The following is a 20,557-nucleotide window of genomic DNA, read 5'->3' as shown; positions in this document are numbered from 1 at the left end:
GAGCCACCAGGAGGGCGAGACGAGGGGCCTCAAGGACAGCCCTGCGCGGTAAGCCCCCAGGCTGTCTTGCAGGTAACGGGTGACGGGATTGGGGACAGGTGGAGAAGTGGAGCCCTCACAGAGGCGGAGATATTGCTACAGGTGCCCAGCACCCCATCCTCAGTCCCCAGGAAAGAACAGAGGAGGAGGAGAAGCCACAGAGAAGAGGAAAAGGACAGATGTCGGAGAGGGAACAGAGAATGGAAAGCAAGCAAACCAACAGGCACTCAGGATGGGATCCAGGATCATGAACAGAAGTGTAAAGACTGGTTACAAGCTCACGCTGCGTTAAAACCCCAGCCTGGCACTCACTAGTTAAAGCACGTGGCGGCGGGCTCACCCGCTCTGTGCCTATTTCGTCATCTATAAAATGGGTAGCAGCAATAACGAACCTGCACCCCGTGCGGCCCACATGATTCAACACAGCAACGTCCATAAGGCGCCCAGCACAGGGCCCGCACACAGAACACGCTCAGTCAGTGTTACGGGTAAGAGTTCTGCAGACACTGAAAACAGAAGTGCTCTGCAGAGGTTTGTGATCGTTAACGAAGGCAAGGGGCTGGGAGGAGAGTGAAGCTGGAGGAAGTTCTCTCAACATCCTCCATCTGGAGGGTCACACACCTCATGCATAAACGGAGGCAGAGGGCTGGGCAGCACATCCGCGGTAACTCCGGCCTCCCATCGGCCCCTCAGCGAAGGGCCCACCCAGCCTCCCCAGTGCATGGGATCACCCGGAAGCTGGAAGGAAGGAAGACTGAGATGTCCCCACAGAAGACCCCCAACCCACCGTGGTGGGGCTACGGCCGCCAGAAGCCCCAGCCTTTCCACCCTAAGCCTGGCTGCCCAGGCAGCAGACCCCTCAGCACAGCAGAAAGGGCACCTGCTCAGAATCAGACACCCAGGGTTTGAAGCCCAGCTCTGCCTTCGCCAGCGCACAGCCCCAGAGAAGCCCTGGCACTGACTCAGGGCCCCCTGAGGGCATGTCGCTCCAGGATGCCCTGCACAGGCCCAGCAGCTGGGCGCCCTGACCCCGGCCTAACACAGAGGCACCACAGACAGCCAAGCCCAAAGTCCAGACTTTCCATGGGAACAGGGAGGCTCCACAGCCCCAAATGCCCCAGGCAACTCCCCACCCCCAGTACCCCTCCAAGGACAGACAATGAGGCACTGTTTTCCAGAGGGTCAAGACTGCTGAGAAGCTGAACGAAGACATGTCCAGATTCCAGCGGCAACTGGGCATTGCCAACAGCTGGCTGCTCCCCTGGGAGAGGGGCAGGCAAAGCTAAGGAGGCCTGTGCTGGACCCGCCCTCTGCCACAGAGGCATGTCCTGGGGGTGGCCTCCGGGTACAACTTTTAAAGGTAACTAGCAACACTCAGCAGGCCCCTGGTCAGTCACAGATCACACCTATTACCTGATTATGATTAAAACGACCAGATCCAGCCCAGTGGTTGAGAGTCAGGAGGTCGTGGTTTGATTCCTGGTCAGGGCACATGCCTGGTTTGCAGACGCAATCCCCAATGGGGGGGGGGGCATACAGGAGGCAGCCGATCGATGATTCTCTCTCATCACTGATGTTTCTATCTCTCTCTCCCTCTCCCTTCCTCTCTGAAAAAATAAATAAAATAAAATGACCAGATCCAGAACTGGGTCAGTCTAGGCTCCAATCCCAGCTCCCCCAGCGGACGTTTCCAGAGCTCGGGTTTCCACATCTGCGAGCAGAGATAAAACCCCTCCCCCGGGATGGCCGAGGACTGAGCCAGTGCCTGTCTCCCATCAAGCAGGAGTGATCCTTAGTGGTCACAGCCCCTCTCACACCCCGAACCCCCCATCCCCCACCCCCCCACCCCGCCACGCACTAGGAAGGGGAACAGGGGGAAAGCAAGGGGTCAGGTCAGAAAATGTAATCAGAGCGCTCCTCCGTGCTGGGGAACTCTGTCCAGGAAACTCCGGCCAGAGAACAGGGCAACTCCCAGCCAAACCAGCGTCTAAACAGTAATGAGAAAAGCCACCAGCAGCCACCCCAGAGCACAGGCCGAGCGCACACACAGGGAAAGGCTGTGTTTATGTTTTCCTGCCCAAAGAGCGACTGGTAACTTATTAAATAGCACATGGTGAGTCTGTCACTAGCAGCTATGGGGAGGGGAGAGTTCCCCAATTTCTTTAAGACCCAAAAAACCAAGTCCCAGCCCAGACCCCTGCCCCTCTAGGCTCACCACAGGGCAGACCGTACGCTCTCCCCTGTTCCGGGGGCCAGGAGGCTCACGGCTGAGGGCACGCTCAGGAGAAAAATAAAAATGAGGCCTGGCCTCTGTGTCTACGCTAACTAAGGAAACAGCTGACGGGCAGGGTGCAGAGCAGTCAGCCAGACAGCTGACGGGCCTGAGCACAGAGGCAAATTCCTCTCCCCGCCTGCACGCCCCACTCCTCCCGCCCAGGCTCTGGTCAGCCAGGCGCGGCTGGACCCCTGGGAGCTGAGGCCAAGGAAGTTGGGCAGCCAGGATCCAAACAACGGGGAGCCTGGGGTGGAAGGCGGCAGAAGTTACAGGTGGCAGCCATCATCCTGCTGCGACCCTCCCTTCCCCCCGCAGCTCAGCCCTCCTCAGGGGGAAAGGCCTCAGGTAGTTGCGGGTCCAGGAGCTGGAGCTGGGCTCCAGTCCTGGCTTTTCAATTCAGAGGCTGTGCAGCCTTGGGCAGGTGACTCAGCCTCTCTGTCTCCTCACTTTGTAAAAGGCAGGTAGTGATGCCAGCAGTGGCCCGAAGGGGCTCTTTACAAAGGGCTGCTGGGAGGGCAGGACAGGCTGAAGTGGGGAAGACCTCCACACACAGCAGATTGACAGCCCTGCAATCTGCCAGTCACGCTCTTTCCTTTCCGAGACGAAAACTCAGTTTCCCGGCCCCGCATGGAAGACTCTCAGAAGACAGGACCTCAGGACTGCAAACTCACAAAGACGTTCTCAGTCCTTCGAACAGCTCGGGGGAATGTGCAGAAGCAAGAGAGCCACATGAGCATGTTAGAAGCTGTAACTGCTCCCCGTTCCCACGGGGAGAGCCTGGAGGCTTTCAGAGCCCGATTAAAAAGAGACACCCCCCTCACCCCCGCCTCCTTAAAAGCTTACTTATTTTTATGTGAAAAAATACCTGTCTGCAGGCCATGCCAACCTTGAGTGTGTGGGGAAATGGGTGCCAAGTCTGACCCAAGGGCAGAACTATGCCTGGCAGCCATCGCACCCTGCACAACAGGCAGGACCGCACACCACCCCAGCTCCCCCAGCTCTGGGAGGGGGGTGGGGGAACGATCCCAAAAGAAGCTGCCAGGAAGTAGTGAGGTCGCAGTCCTGCTCCGTCCCATTGGCAGTGCAGTGCCTGCAAACAGCCAGGCTGAGTGGCCTGTGCACTTGGGGGGGGGGGGGGGGCGTCACTTCAGGGGTGGGTGAATCCACTCCTCACAGCCTGGGGCAGGGAAAGCAGCAATGGCCATACAAGGCACCCACAGTCCCGAGAGGGGAGACAAGGCTCCTACAGAGAGAAACTTCCCTCCTCACCTCCCGGCTCAGAGGCCCTGCAGCCTCAGGCTGAAGGGGAGGAAGAGTGAACCCTCCCGGCCCAGGGTTCACGCCACCCGCCACCTGAGGCATTCATTCCTAGAACCCTGGCACCACCCGCCTTGGGCTGAGTGTCTGGTTCCAGGAGACACTCTCTCCGGCCTTGACTGGCGTGGAAGTGTTCTGGAGCTCCAGGGGCATGAAAACAGTGAGGCTCTGTCCCGGGCATCCTGTCTGAGGCTAGGAGGGGTGGACGGGCTCCGCCAGCCAGGACAAGTTCAAAGATGACCATACCTGGAGGCCCACTTCCCTCCTCTGCCCCTGGCATTGCCCCAGCGTCTGGGAGTGGGGTGCTGATTCTGTCTCCCCAGTTTATGCTTCTAAGATTAGGCTGGTGTGTGATAAAAAGGGGACGGCTGGGACCCAGAGGGGAGACCTCGGCAGGCGGTGAAATGGAGTGACCGGTCCATGAAACAGGACGGCCAGACCCGAAGTGGGGGGTCAGCGGGACGCAGGGGAAACTTGTCTTTGTCGGGGAGGCTCCTCTCTAACTTATGGCTCTGACATGAAAGGGCTGGGCTCGGAGAGCTACCCCTGGAGCGGGGGCGTCCTCCGGGGGTGGGGCAGCCCTGGAATGGAGGGACCAGCCTGTGAATGGATCCGGCAGCTGCTCCCCGAGTGGGCGGTGGATCCGTGTGGTGCGTGGGGTGGGGGCGGTCTGTGGAGCGAGGGTCCCTAACTGGGGGTGGTCGGCTCCGGGGGGGGGGGGCGGGTCCTTGCGGTGCAAGCCGGTCCCTGGGGCTGGTCTGGGAGATGCGGGCGAGTCCCGGAGGGCCGGGGACCGGGGCCGGGGCCGGAGGTGGGGTCGTCCCTGAGGCTGGGGTGGCGGCTGCGAGGGCGGCGCGGGGCCGGCCTGGTCGGGGCTCAGGCCCGGCCCGAGATCCCCGCCCCGCGGAGCGCCGGCCGGCGGGGACCCAGCGGGGATCGGGCCACCGGGGTGGGATCCCCGGGCCCGCCGCTCGCCCGCGCCCACCCGGCCCGGAGCCGCGCGCCCCCCGCCGCCTCCGCCCTGGCTCCGCTCACTCACCCAGGTCGTCCATGGCGGGGCCGCGAGCTCCAGGAACCGGCTCGACGTCGCGCTCGCTGCCCGTCCCGGGGCCGCCGCTCTCCGCCCGCAACTTTTCCGCCGCGAGCCTCGGCCCGGAACGGAACGCGCCGCCGCCGGGCGCCGTCTTCGCGGACACGCGCGCCCCGCCCCCGCGCGCCCCTTGGCCCCGCCCCCGCGCCCTCTTAGCCCCGCCCCCGCGCGCCGGCCCCGCCCCCTCCGCGGCCCGCGAGCGTGCGCCCAGCCGTGACGGGGGGCGGCGCTGGGCGGGGCGGCGGCGCCCCCTCGCGGCCCAGGCGACAGGTGAGTGACGCCCCGGCCTCAGGCCCTCCTGTCAGTCTTTTTTTTTTTTTTTTTTTCAATTTTGAAGGACTCCGTTTACTAACTGAGCAGATTACAGAAATAAGCATGGAAGATACCTTAGCTCATCCTTCCCATCAGCCATTGATCTGGTCCCCCTGTCCCAGCATCTCCACCTTCTACGCACGGGTGGGCTCCTCCCTCCCCTCGTGGAGAGGAGAGCTGGAATGGCCGCAGGAAGTTGTTCCCGTCCTCGAAGCCTTTCCCACAGTGTAGACCTCGTGAGTCAGGTCTTCCGTGCAGAGGATGCCACCTTTACCAAGAGGTCGAGCAATCCATGAGTTATCTGTCGGGGCAATTCTTTGTTGATTTTGCCATAACCACGCTTGGAGATCAATCCATTGACTGACTCCAGGTTTGGGTACCCCCTGCAATGTATGACTCCACCATCCGCAGCCTGTTCACGGAAGCCTTGCGGAGCTTAACAAAGGTGCCGCTGAAGATCTGGCGAAGGCGAAGAAGAGGCAGCACCTTTCGGACCTCTGGGCTCACCCCACTGATACCTCTGGTCCTGATGACAAATGCCAGTTTGGGTTGGGCAGGTACGTAGACGTTGCCAGCTTTTCTTGCCGTCCTGGCCATTCGAATCTCCGTTCTGTACATCTGCCTGTGTTCCTGGTGATGGTGCTTAGCTTTCTCATAGATGAGCTTCCTTCTTGCCTTTCGAAGCATCTTTTGGGCAAACTTCTTTCTCAGGCGCTTGATCTCCAGCTCTGTGCAATTCCTTCGCTTTTTCTTGAGGGTTTCTGGCACAGCAGGAACCTCCTCCTCCTCCTCCTCCTCCTCCTCCTCCTCCTCCTCCTCCTCTTCCTCCTCCTCCTCCTCCTCCTCCTCCTCCTCCTCCTCCTCCTCCTCTTCCTCCTCCTCCTCCTCCCATGGTTCCAGCCGGAAAAGAGACTCCTGTCAGTCTTTAGAGTCACATGCCCATCGCCTGTCTTGCTATCTCGGTCTGATCTGTGTCTATCCATCCACCAGACACTCATCACATGTCTGTCCGCGGGAGTCAGATTTGTCTGCCTGTCTGTCTCCCAGTAGGTCCCCTCCCGGGAGAGCCCTGAATCCATACCAGGCAAGGAAGTGGGGACCTTTGGAGGACGTTTCCTGGGGTTGCCCTCTGGGCCCATGACCATGTAACTCACAGCCCAGCCTTTGGGGCAGATTCAATACTTTCCAGGTTCATCTCCCACATGCCCACTCTCCCAGGGGAGACTTCTAAACTCTGCATGGAGCAGAAGGGACCCCACATTAAGAGAAAAACTACAAAGATGCTACACCCAGTGCCAGGCACAGTGTCCAGGACACCCCACTGCCACCCCAGAGGGCTCTCTCCCATAGACTCAGACATCGAGTAATAATAACAACTGCTGTTTATTAAGTGACAAATACTATATGGCTATTATCTAAATTAATTCTCATAAAGGTAGTTATTACTATCAGCCCTTCCCCACATTTTGTCAATTTTATATAAAAACTAGGGGCCCAGTGCATGAATTTGTGCACCTTGAAAGGAACTGTGGGCCACAAGGGGCGGGTCTTGGCCCATCCTCCGTGCCCCCGCCCAGCCCCTCCCACCGTGGCCCAGTCCCCTGTCAGCTGGCAGCCCCTCTTCTACCACAGCAGCTCCCAGGAGCTGACTGCGCCAGCCCCACTCACACCCGCTGATGACACGGAGCCATTGGGGCCGGCACCAGCAGCAGGTGCTGCTGCCCCAATCGCCCCTCAGGAGCAGGGGGAGGTGAAGAAGCCCTAAGGGGCGATTGGAGCCAGCAGCCGCTGCTCACATCCGCTGATGGCGCCAGGCGATCTGGGCTGGCACTGGGCTCCGGCAGCCGGTGCAAGTGGGGCTGGTGCTGGCAGCAGGTGCGAGCGCCAGGTGGGACCGTGGTGCATGACAGCAAAGAATTTTCAGTAACCACCAGAGGCTCGCCCCAATGATAGCGACCGGCGCCCTGCCTTGGTCTGGTGCCCCTGCTCACCTGCTCCACCATCCCTCCATGGCCGACACCCACCATGTTCTGCACACGCCCCCTGGTGGTCAACACACATCATAGCAATCGGTTGTTCGGTTGTTCCCCGGTTTGGTCTATTCACATATTAGAGTTATATAGAGAGAGATACTCTGCAGCCCTAGCCAGTTTGGCTCAGTGGATAGAGCATTAGCCTTGCAGACCAAAGGGTCTGGGGTTCCATTCTGGTCAAGGGCACATACCTTGGCTGCAGGCTCCTCCCTGGCCCAAGCCCTAGTCAGGGTTCATGCAGGAGGCAACCAATCGATGTGTTTCTCTCGCATTGATAGTTCTCTCTGTCTTTCCCTCTCCCTTCCACTCTCTCTAAAAATCAATGGAAAAATATCCTCGGGTGAGGATTAAAAAAAAAAAAAAGACTCTGCAAACACAGCTTCCAGCTCCCCTTCCCCCAAGAATCCGGCCCCTGAGACCCTCTGTGTCAGGCAGAGCCTCCAGGAAGCAGATGTTGAGAGAGCTGCCTTACTGCCTGTGAACGAGAAAGGGGAAGAAGCAGGATTGGGTAACGAGAGACACAGAGCTGACAGACAGGCCAGCGCAGCTGGGAGCTCCGGAAAGCAATTCATGAGCGGAGTCCCCATGAGCAGGAGTGTCCAGGCCGCAAGTCCCCACCAAGTCCTGCCATTGGCTGGGGACGCCCGGAGGAGTGTGGTCTTGTGCCTGGAAACTGTCATTCCTCCAGCTGGACAACAAGCTCTTTCCGAAGGCAGAACCAAGAGGTTCAGCTCTGTAGCTGCCACATCCTCTTTTTTTTTTTTTTTTTTTTTTTTTTTTTTTTAAATATTTTTTATTGATTTTTTACAGAGAGGAAGGGAGAGAGATAGAGAGTTAGAAACATCGATGAGAGAGAAACATCGATCAGCTGCCTCCTGCACATCTCCCACTGGGGATATGCCCGCAACCCAGGTACATGCCCTTGACCGGAATCGAACCTGGGACCTTTCAGTCCGCAGGCCGACGCTCTATCCACTGAGCCAAACCGGTTTTGGCAACACATCCTCTTATATTAATGCTCAAAAGCCCAGCCCTGGCCACTTTGGCTCAGTGGATAGAGGGTCGGCCTGCAGACTGAAGGGTCCTGGGTTGGATTCCAGTCAAGGGCATATGCTGGGTTGCGGGCTTAATCCCCAGTAGGGAGCATGAATGAGGCAGCTGATCGATGAGTCTCTCTCATCATTGATGTTTCTATCTCTCTCTCCCTCTCCCTTCCTCTCTGAAATCAATAAAAATATATATTTTTTAAAAGTGTGGGGTAGAGGTTGAGTACACAGAATGTTGGACTGACTCCACCCAGGTTCAAGTCCCAACTACGCTCCTTGCTGGTGGTAAATTTCAGGCTGGTTACTCTCTATGCTTCCGTTTCCTCCTCTGTAGAAAAAAGATTAATAAAAGCCACCTCTCACATAGGAGTAAAGGAGATGCTATGCATTTAGGACTTAGAATAATCCTTGTCAGTAATAAGCATTCTTGACTCATTGCTATCCACTAGAAACAAAACGCAAATTATATATGTAGTAGCCACATTTTATAAAAGGGAAAAAGAAACAGGAAAGATTAATGTTAATATATTTTATCTAATTCAATAAACCCAAAATGTTATCATTTCTACTTGCAATCAATATTTTAAAAAATCAATGAGGTCACTCACTTATTTTTTTCATACCAGGTCTTTGAAATTTGGTGTGTGTTGGACACTTAGAGCATTTCTCAGTTGGACTAGCCACGTTCCAAGTGCGAAGTAGCCACATGTGGCTAGTGGTTACCACACTGGACAGTTTGAAATGTTATCTGGCATCACTGTTTTGGGGGGTTTCAACCTAAAAGCTATTTCCTCAGAAAATCATTTCCTAACCTGCTAGGCTATGTCAGGGCTCCTGTTATTAAGATCTTTATTTAGCAACCTGAAGCACTTGTCATAATTACAATTAAATAATTCTTATGCACTTGTTGTTTGCCACTGCTCATCTTCTACTAGATTTTATAATATATATATATTTATTTTATTTTATTTTATTTTCAGAGAGGAAGGGAGAGGGAGAGATAGAAACATCAATGATGAGAATAATTGATTGGCTGTCTCCTACAGGCCCCCTACTGGTGATCAAGCCCAAAACCTGGGCATGTGCCCTTAACTGGAATTGAACCCGGAATCCTTCAGGCTGCAGGCCTACACTCTATCCACTGAGCCAAACCAGCTAGGGGGTTCTTCTACTAGATTTTAGACTTCAGAAAGGCAAAGGCCATATCTGTCTTGTTCACTGCTCTACCCCAGTGCCTGGCATAGGGCACAGCACATAGTAGGTGCTCAATAAAAATATGCTATGTGAGCCGAAACCGGTTTGGCTCAGTGGATAGAGCGTCGGCCTGCGGACTGAAGGGTCCTAGGTTCGGTTCCGGTCAGGGGCATGTGCCTGGGTTGCAGGCGCATCCCCAGTGGGGGATGTGCAGGAGGCGGCTGACCGATGTTTCTCTCTCATCGATGTTTCTGACTCTCTATCTCTCTCCCTTCCTCTCTGTGAAAAATCAATAAAATATATTTAAAAATATATATGCTATGTGAATAACATTTATTAAGTGCTATCTAGTGAATTAAGGTTAGGGCTGCACTAATTGATGCTGGAAAGAAAGAGGGGATTAAGAAAAGAAAAAAAAAGGATTTAGAGCAATAAATCCCAGAGCTTAGAATATAAATGTGGAAATTTTCTTTACAAAAGCAACAGTTGGTCCTTGTAGAAAGATAATTAGAAAGAAAAAGAAAAAGATTAACTAAGAGATAAAAATCCACAACCCAAAAAACTGAATGCCCAGTTGTACAGTCTTCTAGGCCATTGTGTTACACACATATAAGTATCTATATCACATATACAAAATGTTTAAATGTGCATTTTTATATTTATGTACACTGCTTTGAAAACTGTTATTTTTCTTTCTTTTTTTTATTGTCTAAAGTTTTACATATGTCTCCTTTTCCCCCGATTGACCCCTCCCCAGCCATTCCCACCCCGGGCAAGCCCCCACCGCCCGTGTCTGTGTCCATTGGTCATGCTAATATGCTTGCATACAAGTCCTTTGGTTGCTCTCTAACGCCCCCCCCCCCCCCCGCCATTTGTCTCTGGATCTATTTGAAAACTGTTATTTTTCACTTAACACTATCTTGTAAGCAACTTTTCATGGCATTCAATATTTTTCTAAAACATGATTTTGGGGGTCAAAATAGGATTCCATTATATTACTGTTCCAGTATTTACCAGTTCCCTGGTTAAATTTAGTGATTTCCAAGATTTCACAGTAATCAGCAATGCTGATGAGAACATCGTGGTAGTTAAATCTTGGAGCACATCCTTAATTATTTCCTGAAGATCAATTCTGCCCTAACCAGTTTGGCTCAGTGGATAGAGCGTCGGCCTGCAGACTGAAGGGTCCCAGGTTTGATTCCGGTCAAGGGCATGTACCTTGGTTGCGGGCTCATCCCCAGTAGGGAGTGTGCAGGAGGCAGCTTATCGATGTTTCTCTCTCATCGATGTTTCTAATTCTCTATCCCTCTCCCTTCCTCTCTGTAAAAAATCAATTAAAAAAAAAAAAAGATCAATTCCTCGCAGCGGAAGTGCTGTGCCAGAGTAAGCTCACTGCTGTCAGTCCTTTAGCTGGGTGCCGACACAGCACTGTCCGTAACAACTTTGTCCAGATAAATATATATGACATTTCATGCACACTGACTCCCACATAATACCTTAGGGTGACCCCACAAAGAACTACCCCAAAGCCTATCTGGCGTGGCTCAGTGGTTGACATAAAACAGTTCTAAGAAAAATAAAACTGAACGGTGTGTGTAACGTGTATCTTTGCGGAGAAAAATGGGAAACAATTTATTTGTGTGAAATGCTTACACATGGTGGAGCATCTCTGGAAGAATAAATAAACTCTAGCGTCACCTGGCAAGGGGTGGGGTGGGAGAATGGGGTAGCTGGGGATCAGGAATGCGAAGCAGATTTCCCTAAATACCCTTTGGGATCTTCTGAATTTTGAACCACATACACAATCTTATCTATTCCTAGAATGAGTTAATATTTCAGAATAAAACACACCCGTATTGTAAAAATGACACTGCAGACACTAACATGAATCAGCTGCAAAGACTGATTCAAATCAGGCCTGGAAAGGGTTCCTGGAAAAGAGGGAACTCTCACCCGAGTTTTGGAGAAGAGGAGGCCATGGGACGGGCATTGCAGAAGGAGGGGTTGGGTTAGTGATCAGAAATGTATGCTGAGCCCGGCTGGTGTGGTTCTAGTGGTCGAGTGTCAACCCATGAACCAGGTTGTCATGGTTCGACTCCCAGTGAGGGCACCGGGAGTCCCTGTAAGGAAATATCCCTTCTTCCATGTAAGGAAATATCCTTGGAAACATCAGCCCCTGATGGAACGAACCCCACCCAACCCTCCCACCGTTCCCGAGCCAGCCTGGACCATTGGCTCCAGGGGTGGAAAAGGGGGACCCCAAGGACTATTTCAGCAGGGAAAGGGTCCACCAGCCCCCAAACAAGCCTCTCAGTGTTCACATGACGGCAGGATGTCCACAAGCTCACCAGCTTCTTTAGGTTACACATACCCATGCCCGAGGAGCCCTCAGTATCCATCAGAGGAGAGCTGGCTCACAGCTCTCAACCACTGGGAGAATTTACTGAGGCCCTGGCTGGTGTGCACTGTCCCATGTGCTGAAAGGTCACTGGTTTGATTCCTGGTCAGGGCACAAACCCAGGTTTCCAATTCAATCCCTGGTTGGGAGGCAGCTGATCGATGTTACTCTCACATCAATGTTTCTTTCTCCCTCTTCCTTCCTCTCTCTCTCAAATCAATAAAAACATTACAAAAAAATAACTATGGCCAATTTATTTTTTTCCGCAAAGCTTTGAAACCAGACTTTCTGGGTTCAAATTCTCTCCACTAACCACTTGCTGCGTGACCCTAGGCCACTTACTTAACTTCTCTGTGTCCCTGCTGTAAAGGATGTCAGGGTCACATCTATCTCAGAGGCTGTGAGTCTCCACCCTGGCTGTGCATGAGAATCACCTGGGAAGCTTTTAAAAATTCTGATGCCCAGGCTGCATTCCAGGCCAATTAAATCAGAATTTCTAAAGATTAGTCTTGAGCAAAATGTATTTTTTAGAGGTTCCTAGGTGATTTCATGTCTCACCAAGGAAAAAGGAAAAGTCTCCTTGCCATAGAGTGTGTGGGTGCTAAATGAGATAATATAGGGAAGTGCTCCCAATGCTACCTGACACAAAGTTAAATGCTTTGGTGGGGGTTGTAGGACCAAGTATCTGAGACTGGGAGGTGGTCAGGGAAGGCTTCCTGGAGGAGGGGGTGGCTGAACTGTGAACTGAAGGAGGAACGAGGACAGGATGCATTTCAGCAGGAGCAACAGCACCTGCTGGAGTCTGAAGCCAGGAGGATGTGGCCCTTTGAAGGAACTGAAAGTCATTCCCTGTGACTGGAGCTGAGGAAGGAAAAAGGGAGAGCTGGGGAGAAGGCATACTGTACTGGGTCCTCTAATGAGGTCAGAGGTCATGGAAAATCACTGGGCTTTATTCTGGCATGAAAGTTTTAAGCAGGGCAATGAGTCACCTAGAGGGGGGCCTTCACTACCACCCCCCGACCCCCCACCAAATCAGAAGCAGCAAAGCCTTTTCTTACTTTTTCTTTAAAAATATGTCTTTATTGATTTCGGAGAGGAAGGGAGGTGGAGAGGCAGAAACATCGATGATGAAAGAGAATCAATTGTCTGCCTCTTGCACACCCCCTACTGGGAATCGAGCCCACAACCCCGGTATGGGCCCTAATTGGGAATCGAACTGGCGATCTTTTTGTGCACGGGAGGAAGCTCAACAACTAACTTATTTTTTAAAAATATATTTTTATTGATTTCAGAGGAGAGGGAGAGGGAGAGATAGAAACATCAATGATGAAAATCATTGAATGGTTGCCTCCTGCACGCCCCCTACTGGAGATGGAGCCCCCAAACCCTCGGCATCTGCCCTGAGAATCGAACCGTGACCTCCTGGCTCCTAGGTCAACATTCAACCACTGAGCCATGCTGGCCGGGCCCAACTAACTTTTTGAGCCATACAGAAGTTGCCATGGGAAGAGGCACCCATCTTCTATTTTCTCAGGCCTGTTTTGACACCCAGACTAGCAGCTAGAGTGGAAAGAAAGGGTGGCGGGCGTTATCAGACCACACTATCAAGGATATTTATAGCTCCCTGAAACGTCAGACTCTGGGGCAGCGGTTCTCAACCTGTGGGTCGCGACCCCTTTAGCGGTCGAACGAACCTTTCACAGGGGTCGCCTAAGGCCATCCTGCATATCAGATATTTACATTATGATTCATAACAGTAGCAACATGACAGTTATGAAGTAGCAATGGAAATAATTTTATGGTTGGGTCACAACATGAGGAATTGTATTTAAAGGGCCAGAAGGTTGAGAACCACTGCCCTGGGTGGCATATCCTGGCAACTCTTGCAGGTCCCATAATCAATATGGAGTCTCCAGGATGCCCCTTTGAGCAGTTATCACGGACCCCCTCTGTCCATCACATTTTTTCGGTTCTGACACACTGGCTTGTCAGGGGACACTGGTTCTGAACACAGGCCTGATTCCAGGAAACCTACCCTGGGTTCCCCAGAAGAAGGGATGTTAACTTATCTTACTCAGCCGTGACATCTTGGCGCCTGATCAGGAAGTGGTGCAGGGCAGTGGGTGTGAAAAGGAAGGGGCTTTCAGTATGAAATGGTTGCCGTATTAAGCGTCGTTCCACAGGTAACTGATTACTTTACTGCACTTTACAGTAAAGAGAGAGAGAGAGAGAGAGCGAGCAGTTACTGCCTTAACCAGGCGCTTATATGCAGCATCACTAATAGTGGAAGATACAGTGCGAAGTTCACAAAGCCGCCTCTGTAGTGCTCTTGAATCTAGCTTTGAGGTCTCACTTCCACTTGACAGGAAGTACAGCGGACAGAGGGACATGTTAACGCCACCGGGGACACAATCAGATGAAGCCAGAATGTGGGACATTCTGCAAGATAACTGCTTTGGACTCTTCAAAAACTCAATGTCCTTAAGGAAAGAAAAAAGGCAAGGGGCTTGTTTAGATGATAAAACACCAATTTTCGACTGGTGTGCCATGGCACAGGTATGCCTCAAGAATTTTTAAAAATGCAATACCTGACTATATCGTCAGGGGCACTGACTTCTTTTCTCTTAGATCAGGGGTTCTCAACCTGTGGGTCGCGACCACTTTGGGGGTCGAACGACCCTTTCACAGGGGTCGCCTAAGACCACTGGGAAACACATATAATTACATAGTTTTTGTGAGTAATCACTATACTTTAGTTATGTTCAATTTGTAACAATGAAAATACATCCTGCATATCAGATACATTACGATTCATAACAGTAGCAAAATTACAATTATGAAGTAGCAACGAAAATAACTTTATGGTTGGGGGTCACCACAACATGAGGAACTGTATGAAAGGGTCGTGGCATTAGGAAGGTTGAGAACCGCTGCCTTAGATTGCCAAATTTAAAAAATGACAGTAGCTTATCTGGTGTGAATGAATCAAAAATGATATACCATTTTGGTTCTTGCTAATCCTCGCCGGAGGATATTTTTCCCATTGATTTGTAGAGAGAATGGAATGGAGTGGAAGAGACAGAGAGAAACATGGATGTGAGAGAGACACAGCAATTTGTTGCCTCCCGCAAGCGCCCCAACCCGACCGGGGAATGAGCCTGCAACCAACGTACGCGCCTCGGAATCGAACCCGAGACCCTTCAGGCTATGGGCCGGCGCTCTAACCACTGAACAACCCAGCCAGGGCAACCTTTTTTTTCTTCTTAGATCGGCAACACTTTTGGATGCGATACCTTCCAAATCTGCGACTCTGTGAACCCTGCTGAAAGGGGTTGCCTCCCAACCAGTAGGGATGAGTTTTGGTGTATAGGTGAGACTGCCACAACCCACCGCACACGCCCAGCTGTGAAACGTTCTCGGGGGTGCAATGCCAGGCTCCTGGAGACCACGCCACCCATAGACTAACACAGGAAGACAAGAAAGACAGGGAAAGCAGGTAGAACAACTTTTAAATTAAAGCCCAAAACGTATAGTTAAGAAAGAGAAAACTGACATACTCTCTTTAAAACAGCTCAGATCCAGTCTCCGTAGAGACCGTCAAAAATTGCCAGTGCCGACTATATTTCAAGTCGTCACGGCGGGGTATTGGGAAAAGTTTTCAATTAGCAATAATCGCGCCTCGGATAAACCTCATTGGCTACGATACTGCCACTGCGCAAAGCTGTCGACCGTGAGCGCGAGCCACGCTCCCCGGCGGATGGGAACCACCTTTCGCTGAGGGTGAGCACCTGCCGGCGAGTTCGTGGGTCTGACCCGGTCCCCTCGGAGCAGTTGCGTTTCAGCCTCGTCTGCACGGGAGGCTTCTTGTTGTGGGACCATCTCGCGTAGAACGTCCAGATTTTGGGAATGAGCGTACATTCGCTGGGGATGCTGGGGGATTTTATGCAAATCAGCATAACGTCACAGAGATGACCGTAATGACTTGAATTTGGAGAAAAGGGAGCGGCGGGAAGCCAGCGACAGCGAGGGTGAGCCGAAGAGCAACACGTAGCTGGGGGCGCGGGCGCAGATGCCCGGGGCAGGGGCCAGGGGGAGCATTTCCGGAGCAGCCGCACCTCGGGTGTCGGCGTGGCAAAGACGAAGAGATGCACGTGGACCAGAGACAGCAGGTCCAGGCCACTCTTCGCAGGTAAAATCTTCAAAGCGACGGCAACTTGCGCACCTATCCTAGCAACTACAGAAAAAGATGGCTCTTTTTTTCTAACCGAAAAGATCAGTCTCCGTAGAGACCGTCAAAAATTGCCAGTGCCGACTATATTTCAAGTCGTCACGGCGGGGTATTGGGAAAAGTTTTCAATTAGCAATAATCGCGCCTCGGATAAACCTCATTGGCTACGATACTGCCACTGCGCAAAGCTGGCGAGCTCCTCCCCTGCTCATCGTCCCCTGTAAGCGAGGCTCCTAATTCAAAAAGGCGAGTTTGAAGCTCATGGAAGAACTTTCCATTATTGTTTGGTTGGAAATTATACCGCCACCTTAGGATCTCTCGAAAACGCACAGGCTGTTTCTGAAGATTCTTCTGCTTTATTTCACTTCACTAGATTTTGGTGGAGAATGAAGCAAAGCATTATGGGAGGGGACATGCTAGTAACCTAATGCAGACGGGGAATTGGGGCGGATGAGAAACCGGCTCAAGGTCGGGGTACCGTTCACTTGATTCCCAATTCACAGTGTAACTGTCCTCTCCAAAATAAAATGTTTTTATTTTGGTAAAATATACGTAACAAAAGTTGCCACTTTAACCATTTTTAAGTGTACAGTTCAGTAGCATCAAGTACATTTTACGTGGCTTGCAACCATCACTGCTGTGTATCTCCAGAACTTTTCCATCGTCCCAAACTGAAACTCTGTACCCATTAAACACTAACTTTCCATGGTTCCTCCCCCCACCCCCGGCAACCTCTATTCTACTTTCTGTCTCGATGAATTTGATTATTCTAAGTACCTCACATTAGCAGAATCATCCAATATTTGACCTTTTGTGTCTGGCTTGTTTCATAATTTTTAAAAAAATATATTTTATTGATTTTTTACAGAGAGGAAGGGAGAGAGATAGAGAGTTAGAAACATCGATGAGAGAGAAACATTGATCAGCTGCCTCCTGCACATCGCCCAGTGGGGATATGCCTGCAACCAAGGTCCATGCCCTTGACCGGAATCGAACCTGGGACCTTTCAGTCCGCAGGCCGACGCTCTATCCACTGAGCCAAACCGGTTACGGCTCATAATGTTTTTAATGTCCATCCATGCTGTAGTATATTTCAGTTTCATTTTATGACTGATACTCTGTTGTATGGAATTTTGTTACCTATTAATTCTACAATGGGCATGCATTGCTTCTATCTTTTTTTTTTTCTTCTATCTTTTTAAAAATGTAATCCTTTTAAAATATATATTTAAAGAAATATATTTTAAATATTTTATATATATAATATATAATATATATATTATATATTATATATATAATTTTATTTCAGAGAGGAAGGGAGAGAGAGATAGAAACATCAATGAGAGAGAATCATTGATTGATTGGCTGCCTTCTGCACGCCCCCTACTGGGGATTAAGTCCGAAATCGGGGCATATGCTGTTGACTAGAATCAAACCTGGGACCCTTCAGTCTGCAGGCCGATGCTTTATACATTGAGCCAAGCCAGCTAGGGCTTTTACCTTTTTAAAAAATACGTTTTGCCCTGACCAGTTTGGCTCAGTGGATAGAGCGTCGGCCTGCAGACTCAAGGGTCCCAGGTTCAATTCTGGTCAAGGGCATGTACCTTGGTTGCGGGCACATCCCCAGTAGGGTGTGTAGAAGGCAGCTGATTGATGTTTCTCTCTCATCGATGTTTCTAACTCTCTATCCCTCTCCCTTCCTCTCTGTAAAAAATCAATAAAATATATTTTTTTAAAAAATACGTTTTTATTTCAGGGAAGGCGGGGGTGGTAGGTGGGTGGGAAGAGATCAACCAAAGAACTTGTATGCATATATGCACACCCCCTGGACACAGACAGGGTGGTGAAGGCCTGGGGTGGGGGCTAGGGGTGGGCTAGAACCGGTCAATGGGAGGGAAATGGGGGACTTAGGTAATACTTTCAACAATAAAGACTTAAAAATTTTAAAAATTGTTTCTGTTGATTTTAGAGAGAGAGAGGAAGGGAGGGGGAGAGAGAGAGAATGAAAACTTGATATGTAAGAAGTCGACGGGCTGCCTCCCACATGCCCCCCACTGGAGATCGAGCCCACAACCCAGGCATGTGTCCTGACCCGGAATCCATCCAGAGACCTTTCAGTGCGTGTGAGGACGCTAAACCAACTGAGCGTCTACCTTTTGGCTCTTGTAAATAGTGCTCCTAGGAACATGGGCATAGAAGTATCAGTTTGAGTCCTTGTTTTCAATTTTTGTGTGTATATACCTAGAAGTGGAATTTATGGATCATATACTACTTAAATGTTTAACACAAAAGAGTTTTCTGTGGACATCTTAATGTAGAAGAAAGAGGCTGAAAGGAAGAAGCTATTTCCACAGCAATGTTCACAGCTCACGAAGTTTGAAGTGACGTTCACTCATTGCCTGTGTTCCCTCTGCAAGTGGAAAGCTGTTAGAAACTGCTATCTGGATTTGTTTCCTCCCTGAGCTATATTCTCCAGAATACTTATGGCTTTTGCTACTCATTAAGATGCAAATAGTAGTCTCTGAGAAAGAAACCTTCTCCTCAACATTTTATTATTAACAAATTTCAAACACGAAACATTTAAAATACTGTTCAGTGAATATTCATGTAGTTGGCATCTGGATGCAAAAATGGACATCTTTAAAAGGCCTATATGTGCCCTAGCTGGTTTGGCTCAGTGGATAGAGCGTCGGCCTGCAGACTGAAGGGTCCCAGGTTCAGTTCCGATCAAGGGCACATGCCGGGGTTGCGGGCTCAATCCCCAGTGGGGGGGGGCGTGCAAGACGCAGCCAATCAATGATTCTCTCTCATCATTGATGTTTCTATCTCTCTCTCCCTCTCCCTTCCTCTCTAAAATAAATAAAAATGTATTTTTAAAAAAGGCTTGTATGATGCTGATGTATAGTTAATTTTTTTTCACCCAGATGTAAATGCCAGGATAAGAAAAACCAGCAGATAAAACAACACTAACAATCTGATTAATTTAGATTAATTTGCTTTGATACAATCACTGACATCGTCATTAATTTCTGGTGTGGTGGAGTTGTGAGAAATAAAAGGAGCCCTGGCAGGTGTGGCTCAGTAGGTTGAGCGTTGTCTTGTGCATTGAAAGGTCGCCGATTTGATTCCTGATTGGGGCACATGCCTAGGTTGCGGGTTCATCAGGTGCATGCAGGAGGCAGCTGATCTGTTTCTCTCTCTCTCTCTGCCCTCCCTTCCTCTCTCTAAAACAAATAATAAAAAATAAAAATTAATTAATCTTTAAAAAGAAAGAGAAAAAAAAGGACTTAGCCCTTGAGAATGTGGTGATTGGGTGGCTCATTACATCCTGTCAGTAGCTATCAAGGGAAATTGTGTTTCACCAGCTGTCTTGGATGACTTCATCCGCCACAGATAACATTCCAGCACTAGGAGAAAATGGAAAATTCAGTTAACTTCTCTCCAGAACATTAGATTCTTTGGGGTCTGAAAGCACAATAGTTGTATATTCCTATCCAGTCTCCATCAAAAATGCTCATCCCGCTTGGAGAATTAAGAAAGTAACATGGGTTTGAAATATTTCATCATAAAATGTGGCTGGGGTGGGAGGAATGTCACTTTTCGGGCATTTCCATGGTTTTGATCAAACACCCACGTGTGCAGAAAATGTTCTGGATTAAAACTGTTTTGACTTGGTAAAAGTTTCCAGTCTGCATTTTGGTCCTTTCTGTTAGCCAGCATTGGCAGGTTAAGGCAGGCACAAAAGGCTGTCCATGTCAGGTGACTCTCCAGCCCAGTGACCTAGCCGAGCAGTTGCTGGACGCACTGCACCCAAACGACTGCCCTCATTACTTTTCCAGTATTTACCTCCGCACATTCAATGAGAGACCAGGAGTCAGACTCCATCTCCCATAGCCTTCCTCGGGGCTTCAGTTTATCTTAAACTGGGGGAAGTGGTTCCACAGGTGGTCTTCAAGGTCCCTGCTAACTGCCCTTAAATTATGTCCTAAAATGCTTATAAATTGATTGCTGTCTTATTCGGTGATGCTATAGAGCAGAGGTTCTCCTGGGCCACACATTTGAAACAACTGGGAAGTTTGAAAACCGACTTATGCCCCAGGCGTTTCCCCAGACCAATTCAATCAGCCCCTGGGAGTGAAAACCAGGCTTTGTGTTGGTTAACTTAATAACACACAAGATGGAAAATAAAATTGGAGACGCCAAGTGGGTAGACACATGAGTCCCTGTATATTAGAGTTGGCTTTAGTTGTTCATGGATATGTAAAAACATCACATTTTCAGGTACTTGTGAATGTGCTGACAACCCACAGCAAGGTGGGAACTTGACCCTGTCACAGTGAGTGGAAAGTTTTGTTAACGTAAAAAAAACCATTGAAACCTGTAAAGAATTTTTGTGAGTTTATTTTGAGCCAAACTGTTGACATATGCCGGGAAGCAGAACCTCAATGAATTGAGATAGTGCTCCGGAGAATGGCAGGGTTACATCCGTATTTATACATGAAATTCATTGGTGACACATTTAAGGAGGTGGGATTAAGCGAAGTGGGGGAAACCTCTGTGATAGGATAAAAAGTAAAATGATGGACACATACTTAAGTGGGTGCAGGAACAATTAACATGACAAA

The 20,557-nt window shown here is 50.3% G+C and overlaps 1 protein-coding gene, 2 non-coding genes and 1 pseudogene across 7 annotated transcripts in view; all 4 read right to left on the bottom strand.

The window, feature by feature from the left end:
* The window catches only part of PXN (paxillin), a 46,545-nt gene extending 41,708 nt beyond the window's left edge, over window positions 1-4,837 (bottom strand). For 2 of the 5 annotated variants that reach the window (XM_059676536.1, XM_059676537.1), the window contains exon 1: window positions 4,671-4,837. In XM_059676536.1, coding sequence (XP_059532519.1) covers window positions 4,671-4,683 — 13 coding nt within the window. In that variant the 5' untranslated portion in view covers window positions 4,684-4,837. The remainder of the gene's footprint in view (window positions 1-4,670) is intronic. The other 3 variants (XM_059676529.1, XM_059676535.1, XM_059676528.1) reach the window with 2 other exon arrangements.
* A 271-nt stretch (window positions 4,838-5,108) lies between these two features.
* On the bottom strand, window positions 5,109-5,836 carry LOC132222198 (60S ribosomal protein L7-like; annotated as a pseudogene).
* Window positions 5,837-15,286: 9,450 nt separating this feature from the next.
* On the bottom strand, window positions 15,287-15,427 carry LOC132222313 (U4 spliceosomal RNA). Its single transcript, XR_009450182.1, has one exon. It is a non-coding gene; the product is annotated as a U4 spliceosomal RNA (small nuclear RNA).
* A 554-nt stretch (window positions 15,428-15,981) lies between these two features.
* On the bottom strand, window positions 15,982-16,122 carry LOC132222312 (U4 spliceosomal RNA). Its single transcript, XR_009450181.1, has one exon. It is a non-coding gene; the product is annotated as a U4 spliceosomal RNA (small nuclear RNA).
* Between the last annotated feature and the right edge of the window lie 4,435 nt (window positions 16,123-20,557).

The sequence above is a fragment of the Myotis daubentonii genome, chromosome 19 (genome assembly GCF_963259705.1).
Source record: "Myotis daubentonii chromosome 19, mMyoDau2.1, whole genome shotgun sequence".
NCBI classification, from domain to species: Eukaryota; Metazoa; Chordata; class Mammalia; order Chiroptera; family Vespertilionidae; genus Myotis; species Myotis daubentonii.
This window is presented reverse-complemented; position numbering and strand designations above follow the sequence as displayed.